The 13,421-nt window shown below is 56.0% G+C and overlaps 1 protein-coding gene across 1 annotated transcript; it reads left to right on the forward strand.

Annotated features, from left to right (window-relative positions):
* The first annotated feature begins 1,565 nt into the window (after positions 1-1,565).
* Positions 1,566-13,085, forward strand: FTCD (formimidoyltransferase cyclodeaminase). Its single transcript, XM_016211854.2, has 14 exons — positions 1,566-1,619; positions 2,459-2,642; positions 3,907-4,035; positions 4,893-4,981; positions 5,115-5,294; positions 6,389-6,526; positions 6,697-6,828; positions 8,747-8,808; positions 9,187-9,316; positions 9,427-9,588; positions 10,066-10,109; positions 10,328-10,466; positions 11,758-11,853; positions 12,999-13,085. Exons 1-14 carry the CDS (start codon positions 1,566-1,568, stop codon positions 13,083-13,085), a joined length of 1,626 nt encoding a protein of 541 aa, XP_016067340.1.
* The last annotated feature ends 336 nt before the right edge of the window (positions 13,086-13,421 follow it).

A 13,421-nucleotide genomic window follows, 5' to 3' on the forward strand; every position in this document is an offset into this window, starting at 1 on the left:
TGTGTGAATTTAGGGTCACAATTCATTCCGTAACAGACCCCATCCCCCTCCTCCCACCCATGTAATACCGATTTCTGGCTGAGGAACTCCCTGACTCTTGGGGGCCTAGCAGATGCGTGAATGCAGCACCAGGGGCCACTGCCAGAAGAGGAGCTGGTTGGCACTTCTGGGTGCCCACTGGGCTGGGGGCTCTCTCCATGTGAGGCCTGGCACCAGGGTGGGTTTGGAGAGCTGCCCTTTCTGGGCCTTCGGCGCCTGCCAGGTGTGGCTGAGGCTTCCATAACCTCTCCGTGGGGCCCAGAGGTGGTATGGTAGTCACCCGCATTCACACAGGGGAGCGTGGCTGGGAGGACCTGGCCAGTCCCCAGCCTTGGAAGGTCCTTGGGCTCTCCTGTCTGCTCCAGGGTGGTGGGGCCCCTCTTCCTCTGAGTTCCCTTGAGCCAGCAGCTGGGGATTTGAAGATCACCTCCTTGCCCTGGCCCCATGGTGACTGCTGAGGGGTGAGGTAGCCTCAGACACTGACCACCCTAAACGCTGTGTGGGGCACCTGTGCCTGGGAGGATGACAGATGGGGTACAGTCTGTGGGGTGTTGACATGCCGTCAAGGTGGCCACGTGATTGGTGGGCTTTTGCAGAGTGAAATGCCCACCTTGACTAAAGATCATTAAATGGGTGGGTGGAGAGGGAGAGAATAACTAAAGAATTTATATGCATATATGCACAACCCAAGGACATGGACAGTGGTGGGGAGAGGGACTGGGGAGAGGGATGGGACGGAGTGGAATGGGTCACTGGGGAGAAAAAGGGACATCTGTAATATTTAAAATAAATAAATAAGATCATTAAGAACTTCAAGACAGCATTGACCTGAGCGTGGCCCTCTGAGTGCAGGGCCTTGTGCTGCTGACCAGGGACATGTTGGCCCTTTGTGGGGAGCCCCCAGTCTTGAGGGGCAGCAGTCACATCTGGGGAGAGCTGGGGCCTCAGCTGTCCTGCCTGCCTCACGGGGACACCCACACACCTGCACACACTCACTGCCCCCACTCTCCTGCCTGACAGGCTGAGCTGACCTCTGCCCAGAGCCAGGTCAGTGCTGGGGCCTCACAGGGCCCTTCTTGTCCCTTGGATGCTCTGAGACTTGGGCTTTTACATGAATAAATGGAAGCCCAGAGGGTCACCTGGAGGGTCATGAAGGAGGTCACATGGATGGCCACCAGATGGCCATGGGCCAAGTTGGGAGTGGAGTCCCAGATGACCTGAGGTCATGGTCTCGTGAAGACTTTTTCCCACTGAGGGTCCCAGTCACAAGTGCCCACCCTGGGCAGGGCAATCCCTCCACCTCCTCCAACATCATAGCCTCACAGGGATCCTGGTTCTTCCCCTCCCTGGACCGCTTGGTGTTTGCATAAGGCCCAGCCTGTGCCTCTCTCCTCGTCATAACTGATGGTTAATAAGCAGCCTGGTGGGGGGTATAAAGGCCTGCCGGGCACTGGAGAGCCCCGTCCATCCTTCCCTCCTCCTGCTTTGTGAGAGCAGCGTCCCAATCAAGGATTAAGGCCCAGACCATGTCTCGCCTGGTGGAATGTGTCCCCAACTTCTCAGAGGGGAACAACCAGGAGGTGAGGAGCCAGGGGGGCAGACTGGGCAGAGCAAAGGGCTCAGGGCAAGGAACAAGGGGTCTGCTTGGTGTGGGGTTGGGACTGTCTTCTCTCAAAAGAGGCCACCTCCTATCAGCCACAGTGACATGCATGCCCTGTGAGTGTGGAAAACTTCGATGTGACCGACCCAGGGGGTGAAGAGGAGTGGTTAGGCAGGGGTTCTGACTCAGGTTTAGACAAATCACCTGACCTCTTGTGAAAATGGGGCTCCCAACCCTCAGGGCTGTTTTAGGGTCCCGGCCATGGTTCCTCTGTTTTCCCAGCTCCACAGCTTATCAGGTGAGCACTGCTGTTATCCTCACATCACCTATGAGGAAACTGAGGCACAGAGAGTTGGGGCAGGCTACCGCGGGGTACAGAGCAGTTTGGGCCCTGCGTACCTACTTCTAACCTACTTCTAACCTACTTCTGTCACCTCAGAAGGTTCTGGGTCTTCCATGATCCTCCCCCAATGCAGCTACTCCCACTGGAGGCCTCTTGGAGGGGCTGGAACCCTGACCCCCGTGACCTTGGCCTGTAGGTCACCTTCTCAGAGCCTTGGCAGCTCCTCTGCCCAGGTTCTGCTTCCTGCCTCAGTTTCTCCTAGAGGGTGCCACTCGTTGCCCCCTTCTTGGTGGCCGTAGCTGGCAGTGGGTCTCCCCAGGCTACTGCCCTTTGGGGAGTTCCCAAACGCTCAGTGCCAACTTGCTAGGTACACTTTTGGTTGGGTGGGGGACGGAAGAGATGCAGCCACCTCTGAAGTTGCTATTCCCGTTTCCAAGTGGGGAAACTGAGGCGTGGGCCGGGCTCTCCTCCCCCAGGTGATTGATGCCATCTCCCAAGCTGTGGTGCAGACCCCAGGCTGCGTGCTGCTGGATGTGGATGCTGGGCCCTCCACCAACCGCACCGTCTACACCTTCGTGGGGCGGCCCGAGGATGTGGTGGAGGGGGCCCTCAATGCTGCCCTGGCTGCCTTCCGGCTCATCGACATGAGCAAGCACAAAGGTGAGGGGCTGTTCTCGCCCACAGGGCATGGCACTGGGTGTGGGGGCTTCTCCTTGGAGGACTCCTACAGCCCTTGAGGGGTCTGCAGCCTATAGAACCCACTGTGCCAGGCGGAGGAGCATGGTAATGACTCCCGTCTGCATTTCGGGGGCCACTGGCAGTGAGGCCGGAGCACTCTGAGCAGGCCCTGGGTGGGGGTGGAGGGCAAGGTGAAGACATGGCCCTGCTTGGAAACAGACCTGTCAACAGCCTACAAAGCCAAACACGTCAGGTGGCAGGCAGGGTCAAAGGTCTGGCTGCTCGCAGCAGGGAGGCCAGGCCCAGAGGCAGGGAATTCACAAGTCACTCCAACTGGTGAGGAAATGGGGGCTCATCTCAGATTGAGAAGCTGACTGGGGAGAGGGGAGACGTGCTGGGGAGAGGAAAGGGGTTTGCCGTCTTTGGAGGGGCTGCTGGCGGGCAGCAGGGTACTTGGCATGGACTCCCAGCTGCCGGGGGAGGGAGGGCTGGTTGGACAGTGCTGGCCAGTCCAGCCTGGCCAGGCCTCTCCGAGTGCACAGTTTCAAGAGTACAGACTTGAAGCTCTTTGGTGTTTTCTTTGTGGTTTTTAGGAGAGGGAGGGGTTTACACTGTTAACCCAAAAATAAAAGGGCAAAGTCAGAGACAACAAGCATTTATTTGAGATCAAAGAATAGCTATTGGGGAAGCACTAGCTTCCAGGCAGAAGCCCAAATAGTGTCCAGATTAGAAGACAAAGGCCATGGGCATTTATGAGAAGGGGGAGGGGAACAATTCCACCAATAAAATGAAGACAGTCCAGTCCTATCGTGCAGATAACACGGTGACGCTGATTCTAAAGAATGTCTTTAATTTTCAGTGCTGTAGTCATAATATCTGCTTTTCTGTTATCCTTGCAAGCAGTTCTTTGGGACACAGTGTTGCTTTAGGCCCAGTCCAAAAGTTATTTTACCCTATTTTAACATTCTGAAGGTTTGAGGAATAAAATGCGCAAGACAGTTCCTCTGGGATGGCAGCTCAGGCTCCATTTTGAAGTGGCTCCGTTTATGTTATTTTTTACACAACACAGATGCCAAAATACTGGGGGCCTGCCTCTCCCAGGGTCCCTGTGGTTGGTGTGATTGGTTGGGTGTGTGGATGGTGGGTCAGATGGGAGCGTGAGAGGGGCAGGTTCCAGGGAGCCCACTGAGTCCCTGCCCATGCCCACAGCTGGGTCTCCTGGTCCTCAGCCCCCATTTCTCCGCAGGGGAGCACCCTCGGATGGGAGCCCTGGATGTGTGCCCCTTCATTCCGGTGAGGGGTGTCAGCATGGATGAGTGTGTGCTCTGTGCCCAGGCCTTTGGCCAGCGGCTGGCAGAGGAGCTGGGCGTGCCAGGTGAGTGCCCCCCACCCTGATCTCAGAGGCTCCCCCAGCCAACCCCTCCTCACTTTCAGTTCCCATCAGCATCACTCACCAGTTTCTGCTCCTGACTCCTTAAAAATGCAGATTATTAAAACAACAACAGCAAAAAACCCCCATAAAAATGTCTGCCACCAGCAAACTGACAGGCAAGAATATTCCTGCTTCTTCCATAAGGAGATAAATTCAGTGGAGGCCCCGGGCTCTCCTGCATTGAGGCAGTAGGAGAGGAGCAGCCACTTTGTAATGTAATTTAGAAAGACGAGTGGACAGCCCTAAAAGTCCTGCCTCCTAATGGAATCGTTTCACTTTGGGAGATTAACCACATCAAGAGAATGATCTGGAACAAATAGGGACAAGTTGGAAGCAAAGTGCATGGTGGACAGGACATGTGAGCAAGGGGTGCACGTCCCGCCCCATGCAGATTTGAGGAGTTAGCACACATGTGTCACTGAGCGTGTGCAGGTGTCGGGAGTTTGTGGTGAGTTTCCTTAATTTGTGGTCCTACTTACTGCACAATGAAAATACATTTTAGAAAGAAATGTGAACGTCCTCCCAGTAGCATGCCCTAACTCTCCTGGTCGGCTGATGGTTTTTTCAAGGCCATCTGTACGGGGGAGCAGCAAGGGTGGGGGACTGCCCTGCCCCTGGGTGGGCAGAGGATCGGTCCTGGCCCATACTGAGTGTCCATCAGTGACCACCCACAAAGAAAGGATGCTCCTGTAGAGACGGGAGCTGAGGCTGGCAGGAGTGGCCTGCTTCGGTTCTCCGCTGGGATGGGGGTTCTGAACTGCCCACCTACCAGGGCCTGACCAGCTGGGCTCCCCTTGCAGTGTACCTCTATGGCGAGGCGGCGCGGACAGCCAGTCGCCGGACCCTGCCGGCCATCCGGGCCGGGGAGTATGAGGCCCTGCCTGAGAAGGTGTGTTCCCCCACTGGTGGGTGGGCCTGGGGTAAACCCTGTAGGGTATGTTCCCTCTTCCTTTGCCCTTCCCCAACCCCAGCAGGACACCCCTTCCATGGGGTACAACACCCCAAGGTGAATCTCCCTACAGCTCAAGCAGGCAGAGTGGGCACCTGACTTTGGCCCCAGCACCTTCGTCCCCAGCTGGGGGGCCACTGTCACAGGGGCGCGGAAGTTCCTCATCGCCTTCAACATCAACTTGCTCAGCACCAAGGAGCAGGCACACCGCATTGCCCTCAACCTCCGGGAGCAGGGTCGTGGGAAGGACCAGGTGAGAGGCAGCCAGGCTCGCCCACCATCCCCATGGGCTGGGCATGTCCCATGGATCACCAGGGGCCCAGGGAGAGGGTCAGCGGTTGTGTGGCACCATGGTGTGGACCTGTTCACCAGCCCAGCCTCTGTGTCCGTGCCATGTGGGAAGAGGCAGGGTGGGGTTCCAGTGTTTGAAATGGGGGAGCACTTGCTTTAAAGGACATTTTCCGTGGAAGCAGGCAGGGCTATGTCTATTGTTAAAATACTGCAGCATGTCTATACTTAAAGGAAGACAGCTGGCTCCTGAGCCCCAGTTACCCCAGATACCCCCAGATACTCTCAGGTACCCTAACCACCTGGTCTGCCACAGCAGCTGTCACCTAGATTGAGCATCACTGCTGTGGAAAGTCTGAGTTGGACAGGGGCAGACACAGGAGCACCTGGTGAAGGAGGTGAAGGGCATCGCCCTGCCCACCTGTCAGCCCCTGGCCTATAGAGATCCCAGGTCCCCAGCCCGAAGATGCCGTTGTGTAAGCACAACACAAAAGCAGGGGGAACCCCAAATCCTTTTTGCTCTGGCTCAAGGCAGAGGTCAGAGGTCCCTCCTCAGATGGGCTGAGTCACCCCAAGGATTGGGGGCTGAGAGCCGGCCTCTGGGGTAAGGGGTGCAATGGAAGGAAGGGACCAAACATAAGAGTTTGGAATTGGGTGGGGGTGGCCCCAGGCTAGTCCCTGGAACACAGTGTGGGTGGAGTGCTGGCCGAGACCCAGGGCCTAATCTGAGCCTGGTTCCTGTGGGGGTGGGCATCCTGGAGCCTGGCCCTATGAGGCCTCAGTTTCCCTGCGGTGGGCAGTCCTCTTCCTGCTGGCTCCGATGAGAGAGCAGGAGAGTGAGGAGGGGGGTCATGTGCACCCGGCCATCTGGGAACACCATACATCTGCAGGCCATGGTTGGCCAACACACCTGCTAACCCCTCACCTGCCTCGTCCAGGCCTCTGGGGAGGAAGGGGGTCCCCGGGCCCGCTGGGGGATGCAGGGGCAAGTGACTCTCAGCACCAGGAACCAGGAGAGGCTGGACAAGGCCTGGGCTGGGGAAGGCTTTTCCTTTGCAGCCAGGACGTCTGAAAAAGGTTCAGGGCATTGGCTGGTACCTGGATGAAAAGAACCTGGCTCAGGTATCCACAAACCTCCTGGACTTTGAGGTCACGGCACTGCATACGGTCTATGAGGAGACCTGCAGAGAAGCCCAGGTGAGCAGAGTGGTGCCCTGCCCCCAGCTGGGAGATCCTTTCTGTTGAGCAGGGTGGGTGCCCCCTTCTGGGTGCGGGATCCCTCCAAGAGAGCAGGGAGGTGTCCCCACCACCCTCCTTGGTGTTCTCAAGCCCAGCCCCTGGAGGCTGATGCTGCTCCACTTCTGCAGGAGCTGAGCCTCCCAGTGGTGGGCTCCCAGCTGGTGGGCCTGGTGCCCCTGCAAGCCCTCCTGGACGCCGCTGCCTTCTACTGCGAAAAGGAGAACCTCTTCATCCTGGAGGAGGAGCACCGGATCAGGCTGGTGGGTGGTGCCCCTGGGGGAGGGGGCTCGGGGGTCGGGGAGAAGGCTGTGGGCCCAGTGGGAGCCGAGAGTGAACTCCAGGTTCCCAGGAGCAGGTCAGGGTGCTGGAGGTGCCCACAGGAGGGCCTACAGCCCTGTCTATGGGGCCAGGACTCATTCCTCCTGTTTTATTGCCTGTGCTTAGAAGATGGGATCATACTATTTTCATTTTGGGGACAATATTGAGGTTTTCTTTATGACCTAAAATGTGTTCAGTCTTGTAAAAACTCTGGCGGGAGGACTGTCCTCCAACCTCTTTCTTCCCTCTGGTGTCTGTCCTGGAGTCACTCCCTTCCTTCCAGATGTGGGACTGAATCTCTGACACCTGGGTCCATAGATTTATATGGTTCCATTTGTTCTATGTGACACCTTTGCCTTGAGTTCCACTGACCTGGAATTCCTACCGTTTTGAGTATATTTCTTACATTGAGTAATGATTGGGTCTCTCTGACAGTTTATGTTTGGTAGTTGAAGTTATCTCTGAGAATTTGCCAATTTAGCAGGTGTGCCTGGACTCATTTTTGTCCATTTTCAGGCATGTGGATGTGGGGTGTGGGTGTGGTTCCTTCTGGTTATTGTATATGGAAATTAGTTTATTTTTTAGGTATTCTGGTAATTACTGTTATAACTTAATATACTTACCTCTTTTATTGATTTTTTCAATTTTAAAATATATCCAAATTTTCAAATGTATTGATTTTTATCAGTGCATTGACTGCCTTCTATGAAAATGGGAAAATAAACACACAGTATTTACTCCCACTTTTTCTTCTTTCTCTATTTCCTGACTTTTTAGAGTTATAGTATTTTTTAGGAGGGTTTCTTTCGGTGGTTAATTTTTTTCATTGTGGTACAATACACAGAACATAAGATTTGCCATCATAACCATTTTTAGGTGTATAGTTCAGTAATATTAAATATACTCATGATGCTGTGCAGCCAATCACCACCGCTCAGGATGGGTTTTTCTGTATCTGCAAAACACTCATTGGGATTTTGATGATGTCATTGAACCTGTAGGTCGCTCTGGGTAGCAGTCCATCTTAACTATATCATGTCTTCCATCCATGCGTGTGAGATGTGTTTCTATTTATTTATGTCTTCTTTAAATTCTTTCAGCAGTGTTTTGTAGTTTTCATTGTATAAGTCTTTCACCCCTGGGCCCTGCTGGCTTGTTCTTTTAAGAGCACTTGTCACCTGTTTTGTAGAAGCATCAGTCTATTTGGCCCAGAAAGAGCGGGGCCTCTGTCACTGGCATATGGCACCATAAAGTGTTTTGAATGTTTTTTGGTGGAAAGAATTCTAATCTTAAATGTTCCAACTTTATTTTGAGTTTAGGTAAAATACACTTTTCATTGCATAACAAGTCTTACATTTGGGCAAATCAGGCAGCTCCCGGGGTTTAAGAACTAGTTAGTTGTGGACACCTGAGGCAATAAAACCTTGTCCAGGGAGGCAGTGTTGTAGGCCCCTTTCAGCAACGAGCTCTTGCACGTGGTGTCATCTGAGGGACAAATGAGAAGGCCTGTGTGGTTTGGAATGAGGGCTGCCTGCTGAGGCAGCTTCTCTCTCTGGGCCTCAGCTTCTCTGTGAGTAACACGGGTGGGTGGATGTGTGAGAAAGTCTGTATGGGCGAGGTGCTGCTCTGGGCTAGGTGCTTTCCCAGGTGGGCCCAGCTTGGACAGGGAGCCAGCAGTCAGCAGGGCTCCTAGTGGGTGAGAGTGTGGTTGGCTGCACCCCAGCCTCACTCCCCACACAAAGGCTGGATCAGGGTGGGAATGCTGCCAAGAGCTGAAGTGGGACTGACCCTTTGGTGGCCTTCCTTATGCATGGGGATGGGCTGAGGTGACTTGTCAGTCACCAGCCCCTTCTTTTCCAGGTGGTGAACAGGCTGGGCCTAGACTCCCTGTCCCCCTTCAATCCTAAGGAGCGGATCATCGAGTGAGAAGCCTCCCTTCCCCCAGTCCATCCCTTTGGCTCCCTCCTGCTGTCCCAGCCTCAATCCTTCTGTTTGGTCACTTATTCATCAGCATATGCCAGGGTGCCTGTTCCAGGCTAGTATTGGGTGCTGGTTGGGGGGTGCAGTGAGGCCCCAACAAGGTCCTTCTCTGTCCTCAGGGGGCTCCAGGGTGGTCACAGCTCCTCCCAGGCTGTGGCTGCTCTGCAAACTGGGACTGTGCCCTCTTTCTCGTGTTGGTGAGGTTAGGGCAAAGGGGGACAAAGTGGAGTTAGGGACCATGGTCTGAGCCAGACCTTCCTCCTGAGCCAGTCTGTAGTTATGACCCAGGACTCCATCCCTGTCCCTTCTGAGTCCCACAGATACCTGGTCCCCGACAGCGAGCCTGAGCAGAGCTTGGTGGACAAATCCCTGCATGCCTTTGTCCGAGAAGTGGGCGCCCGCTCGGCCACCCCAGGGGGCGGCTCAGTGGCAGCAGCCAGTGCAGCCATGGTGAGCTCCAGTAGGAGGAAGGGACAGGGGTAGGGACAGGGGCGGTGCGGGTTGTAGACAAGGACGGGGTGATGACAGGGGGCCCAGCCCCTCAGCTTGCCCCTCCGCAGGGTGCCTCACTAGCCTGCATGGCAGGCCTGATGACTTACGGGCGGCGCCAGTTCGAGCACATGGATGCGACCATGCGGCGCCTGATCCCGCCCTTCCACGCGGCCTCAGCCAAGCTGACAGCGCTGGTGGATGCGGATGCCCAGGCCTTCAGGGCCTGCCTGGTGAGTGCCCAGAGGGTCCAGAATGGGGTCAGGGGATAGAGGGTTCCGCAGGAGAGAAAGCTGTGTGTTCTTGAACGTGTCCAGAAATTCTGCAGGAGGGCAGGGCCTGGGCATGGCCAGGCTCACAGCATAGGGGTGCACACAGCATAGGGGTGCACGAACAAGGGGTGGGGCCCAGAGACCTCACGGACCCCTTTGACTCCCGAGGGCACTGCCAGCCCTTCCTCTCCCATCCCTTAGTACCTGCTGTGGGGTCCCTGAGCCAGGTCACCTTCCTCTGCGGGGCCCCAACACTGAGGACTTTAAACTGTGAACCCAGCGGAAGTGCTATTCCCAAAGTAACGTCTGTGCTGTGTGGAAATGCCAACCTGGATGGTGACATGGGTGCTGCCACAAGGCTGCCCTGCCCTGCCCAGCTCCCGTGTGGCCCAGACACGCTGCCCTCACCCTGAGTGTCTCTGCGCTTTGCTCCGGCAGGAAGCAATGAAGCTGCCTAGGAGCACACCTGAGGAGAAGGACAGGTGGGTGCAGTGTGGCTGTGTGGTGCGGGAGCACATCCAGGAGCCTTGAAAGGGCCTCATTTCCAATTAATCTACCCTCTGAGCATATGTTTGTGATTAAAGAATCACCTTCCTGTTGTCCTCACCCTGGCCTGTCTGCTTGGAGCTGTCGGGGTGGGGTCCAGGGTAGGGTTCCTGGATGACCTGGACTTTGACCATTGGAACCCCCTTGGTTTCAGGAGAGCAGCCGCCCTGCAGAATGGGCTGAGACAGGCGGTGACTGTGCCCCTGGACCTGGCTGAGACGGTAGCCTCCCTGTGGCCGGCGCTGCAGGAGCTGGCCCTGTATGTGAACTTGGCCTGCCGGTCGGACCTGCAGGTACATGGTGGACCCCGGCCTCCTGCTGTTGGGGATGCGGCCATGTGGCGGGTGGTGGGTCACTGGGCGATCACAGCGATTCATGGGTGTTTACTGGGAGAGGCCTGGACATGATCACAACCCAGGTGGTCTTGGCCAGTCTCAGCCAGCAGGGCTGGTGTGTTCATCTCGTTTGAAGATGGAGACTTCAGGATCTTGTTCAAGGTTGCAGGGAAGACAAGCAGAAAATCACATGAGTCTCCAGAGCCCACCCCTGACCCTCCTGGTACCGTCTCCTTCCCCTTTCCTCTCGGGGCCTCTCCCCACTCCCTCCTCCTGGCCTCCTGGTTCTAGAAAACACTGAAGACAGCTCACAGGTGTGCACACACCATGCGGTCCACAGCTTGCGTGTGGAAGGCTTGGGTCTGTGATTTCTGCAGCTTGAATTCAGACCCCACAGTGTAGAGGGTCTTTATAAGAGAGACACCTATGTTCAGTGTCTGGTCTTGAGACTGCAGAGAAGTGTCCCCTCCTTCGCTGGGAAAGCTGCTGAGTATGAGTTGTCAAGAATGGGAGCTGCCTGGGCACAAAGGCTGTGGCTCCCACCAATTCTGGTTTCCTCTTGGGCCACAGCCCACGCTCCAGTATCTCGTCCTGTGGGATTCTGTGAACATCTAACCTGTTGGGACTCGTTAAGAGCCCCACCTACAGGCAGCTCCTCTCAGGCCTGGGCATCAAGCAGTGTTTGGTGCTTGTGGTCAGGGAGCCGTGAGGCCAGTGAGATGTGGGCCTGGGCTGTTGAACAGGTCAGCTGAGGGTGAGCCTGTGCACACTGATGACACGGGGGCAGGAACCCCCAGGGAGGGCCATGCTCCTACCAAGTGACCGGCCACTGTGCTCTCTCCATTCTCAGTCACCTCCACACTGGGGTTTTGACCCAGGAGTGGGCCCAGCCTGCCCTGAAGCTGGTGTGCTAGGAGGCTGGGTCTTGCTCAGATAAGAGGGGCGTCGGTTTCTAAGCGCGAAGGTGGAGAGTCAGGCTGTGGTGTTACCTCTGTTCTCTGGGTGGACAAGGCCAGAGCCCACTCCCTGCTGTGGGACGAGGTTGGGCTCCTCAGACGGGCTGCCCAGCTGCCTCTGCGGGACCCTTGGCGATCAGTTTGCCATCATTTTTGATGAGGTGCAAGGGCTCAGAGGGGCAGGCACTTGCTGGGATCCCAGTTGCTGCTGCCCAACCCAGGCCTTGGCCCCTTACTGAGAGTGGACAGGGGGAGCCTGGCTGTCCCACAGCCCTGTCCCTGTGACCTTGCAGGTGGCGGCCAAGGCCCTGGAGACAGGCATGTTTGGTGCGTATTTCAATGTGCTCATCAACCTGAAGGACATCAGTGATGACAAGTTCAAGGACCAGGTGAGCAGCAGGCACTCAGGGCCGGGCCCCATGGAGGGGCCTACAGGTAGCCCTCAGGACCATGGTTTGTAGACTCAGGCTAGAGCCTCCGGCAGCAGGCCCTCAAGGGAAGTGTCTGTTCAGCGTCCTGCCGGTGGACGAGGCCTGACTGGAGGGCAGCTGTTGTCCTCTGGCTTCTGTGGGACAGGAGGCACTTCCTTTTCCCTTACCATGGGGTTCTGGCAGGATCTGGGCCAGTCCTGGCTGGGGACCAGAAAGCTGCAGGGATTGGAGCCCCTGCACCCTTGATTGAGCTGTGACCTGGCCACCCTGAGCCTGCCCACTGTGCCTACTTGCCCAGTGGGGCTGCCAGGGCTGGGCTACCCTAGACTGGCAGGCCAGACATTGGGCACCAGCAACACTGAACCTCAAAGAACAGCTGCCCACCTATGAAATTATCTTAGTTTTAGTATTCAGGATACTTTCATTGTTACTGAGTAAAATTTACAGAATATACAATTTACTATTTTAAAATATAAAATTCAGGGCTTTAATATACTTACAATGTTGTGTAATCACCACTTCTGTCTTGCCCTGGAACATTCTTGTCACTCCAAAGAAAACCCCAACACCTCTTAACACCCCATTCCCCTGCCCCAGCCCCAGCTACCACCAAGCTGCACGATTTCTTTCTGTGATTTTGTGATAATTGTTAAAAAAGTGATTTCACAGTTGAGAATGGGGGCCCTATGGCCTTTTCAGGGACCAGGCCCTGTCCCCATCTGCCTGGTCCAGCCAGGCTGAGGTTGGTCATCCTCAGGGAAGTCACTGTCCATCACATGGGCATTGAGTTAAAAGACTGACCATGTGAACACTGCCCTTCTGGGCCTTGAGGACATAGCCCTATCCTTGGCAGTCATGGCTAAAGTGGGAAGATCAGGAAGGTGGGGGGCCTGGAGCCTGCCTGTCCCCAAATCTCAGGACAGACAGAGAGCCTCTACCATCTCCACCAGGAGGTCTGTGAGGAAGCCCAGGATGGCCCAATCATCTGCGTGAACAGGCCAGGGAGCTTGGGCCAGAGGTGGCTCAGGGAGGTGACAAGGAGGGGCTGGGCCGGCAGGGACGGGCAAAGTTGCAGGTTGCTGACCTAGCCTTTTGTCTGTCAGATCCACCAGCGCATCTCCAGCCTCCTGCAGGAAGCCAAGACCCAGGCCGCGCTGGTGCTGGACCGCCTGGAACAGCGGCAGGAGTGATGGCTGGGAGGGGAACTTACTGGACTCAGCACCCACAGTGCCCCCTCTCCCTTTCTAGGAGGGTCCGGCTTGCCCAACAGGACAGGACAGGCTCTGGAGATGGTCCTCATGAGGCCCAGATGGTGGGCACTGGGGGTGGAGCCTGTCTGAGATTGGCAGTGCCACTCACTGTCACCTGTGGCCTCTAGTAAAGTCACATCACATCACTGCCTGTGTAGTATGTTTGGGGTTTGGGGGAAAGGGCTGAATTGAGTGGGAAGGGACTGAGCTGGGGAGATGGGAGGAAATGGGGGCAGCATGAGGGGGTATGCCGGCTTCAGAGTCCCACATGTGAGA

This window comes from Miniopterus natalensis, chromosome 6, assembly GCF_054644295.1.
Source record: "Miniopterus natalensis isolate mMinNat1 chromosome 6, mMinNat1.hap1, whole genome shotgun sequence".
NCBI classification, from domain to species: Eukaryota; Metazoa; Chordata; class Mammalia; order Chiroptera; family Miniopteridae; genus Miniopterus; species Miniopterus natalensis.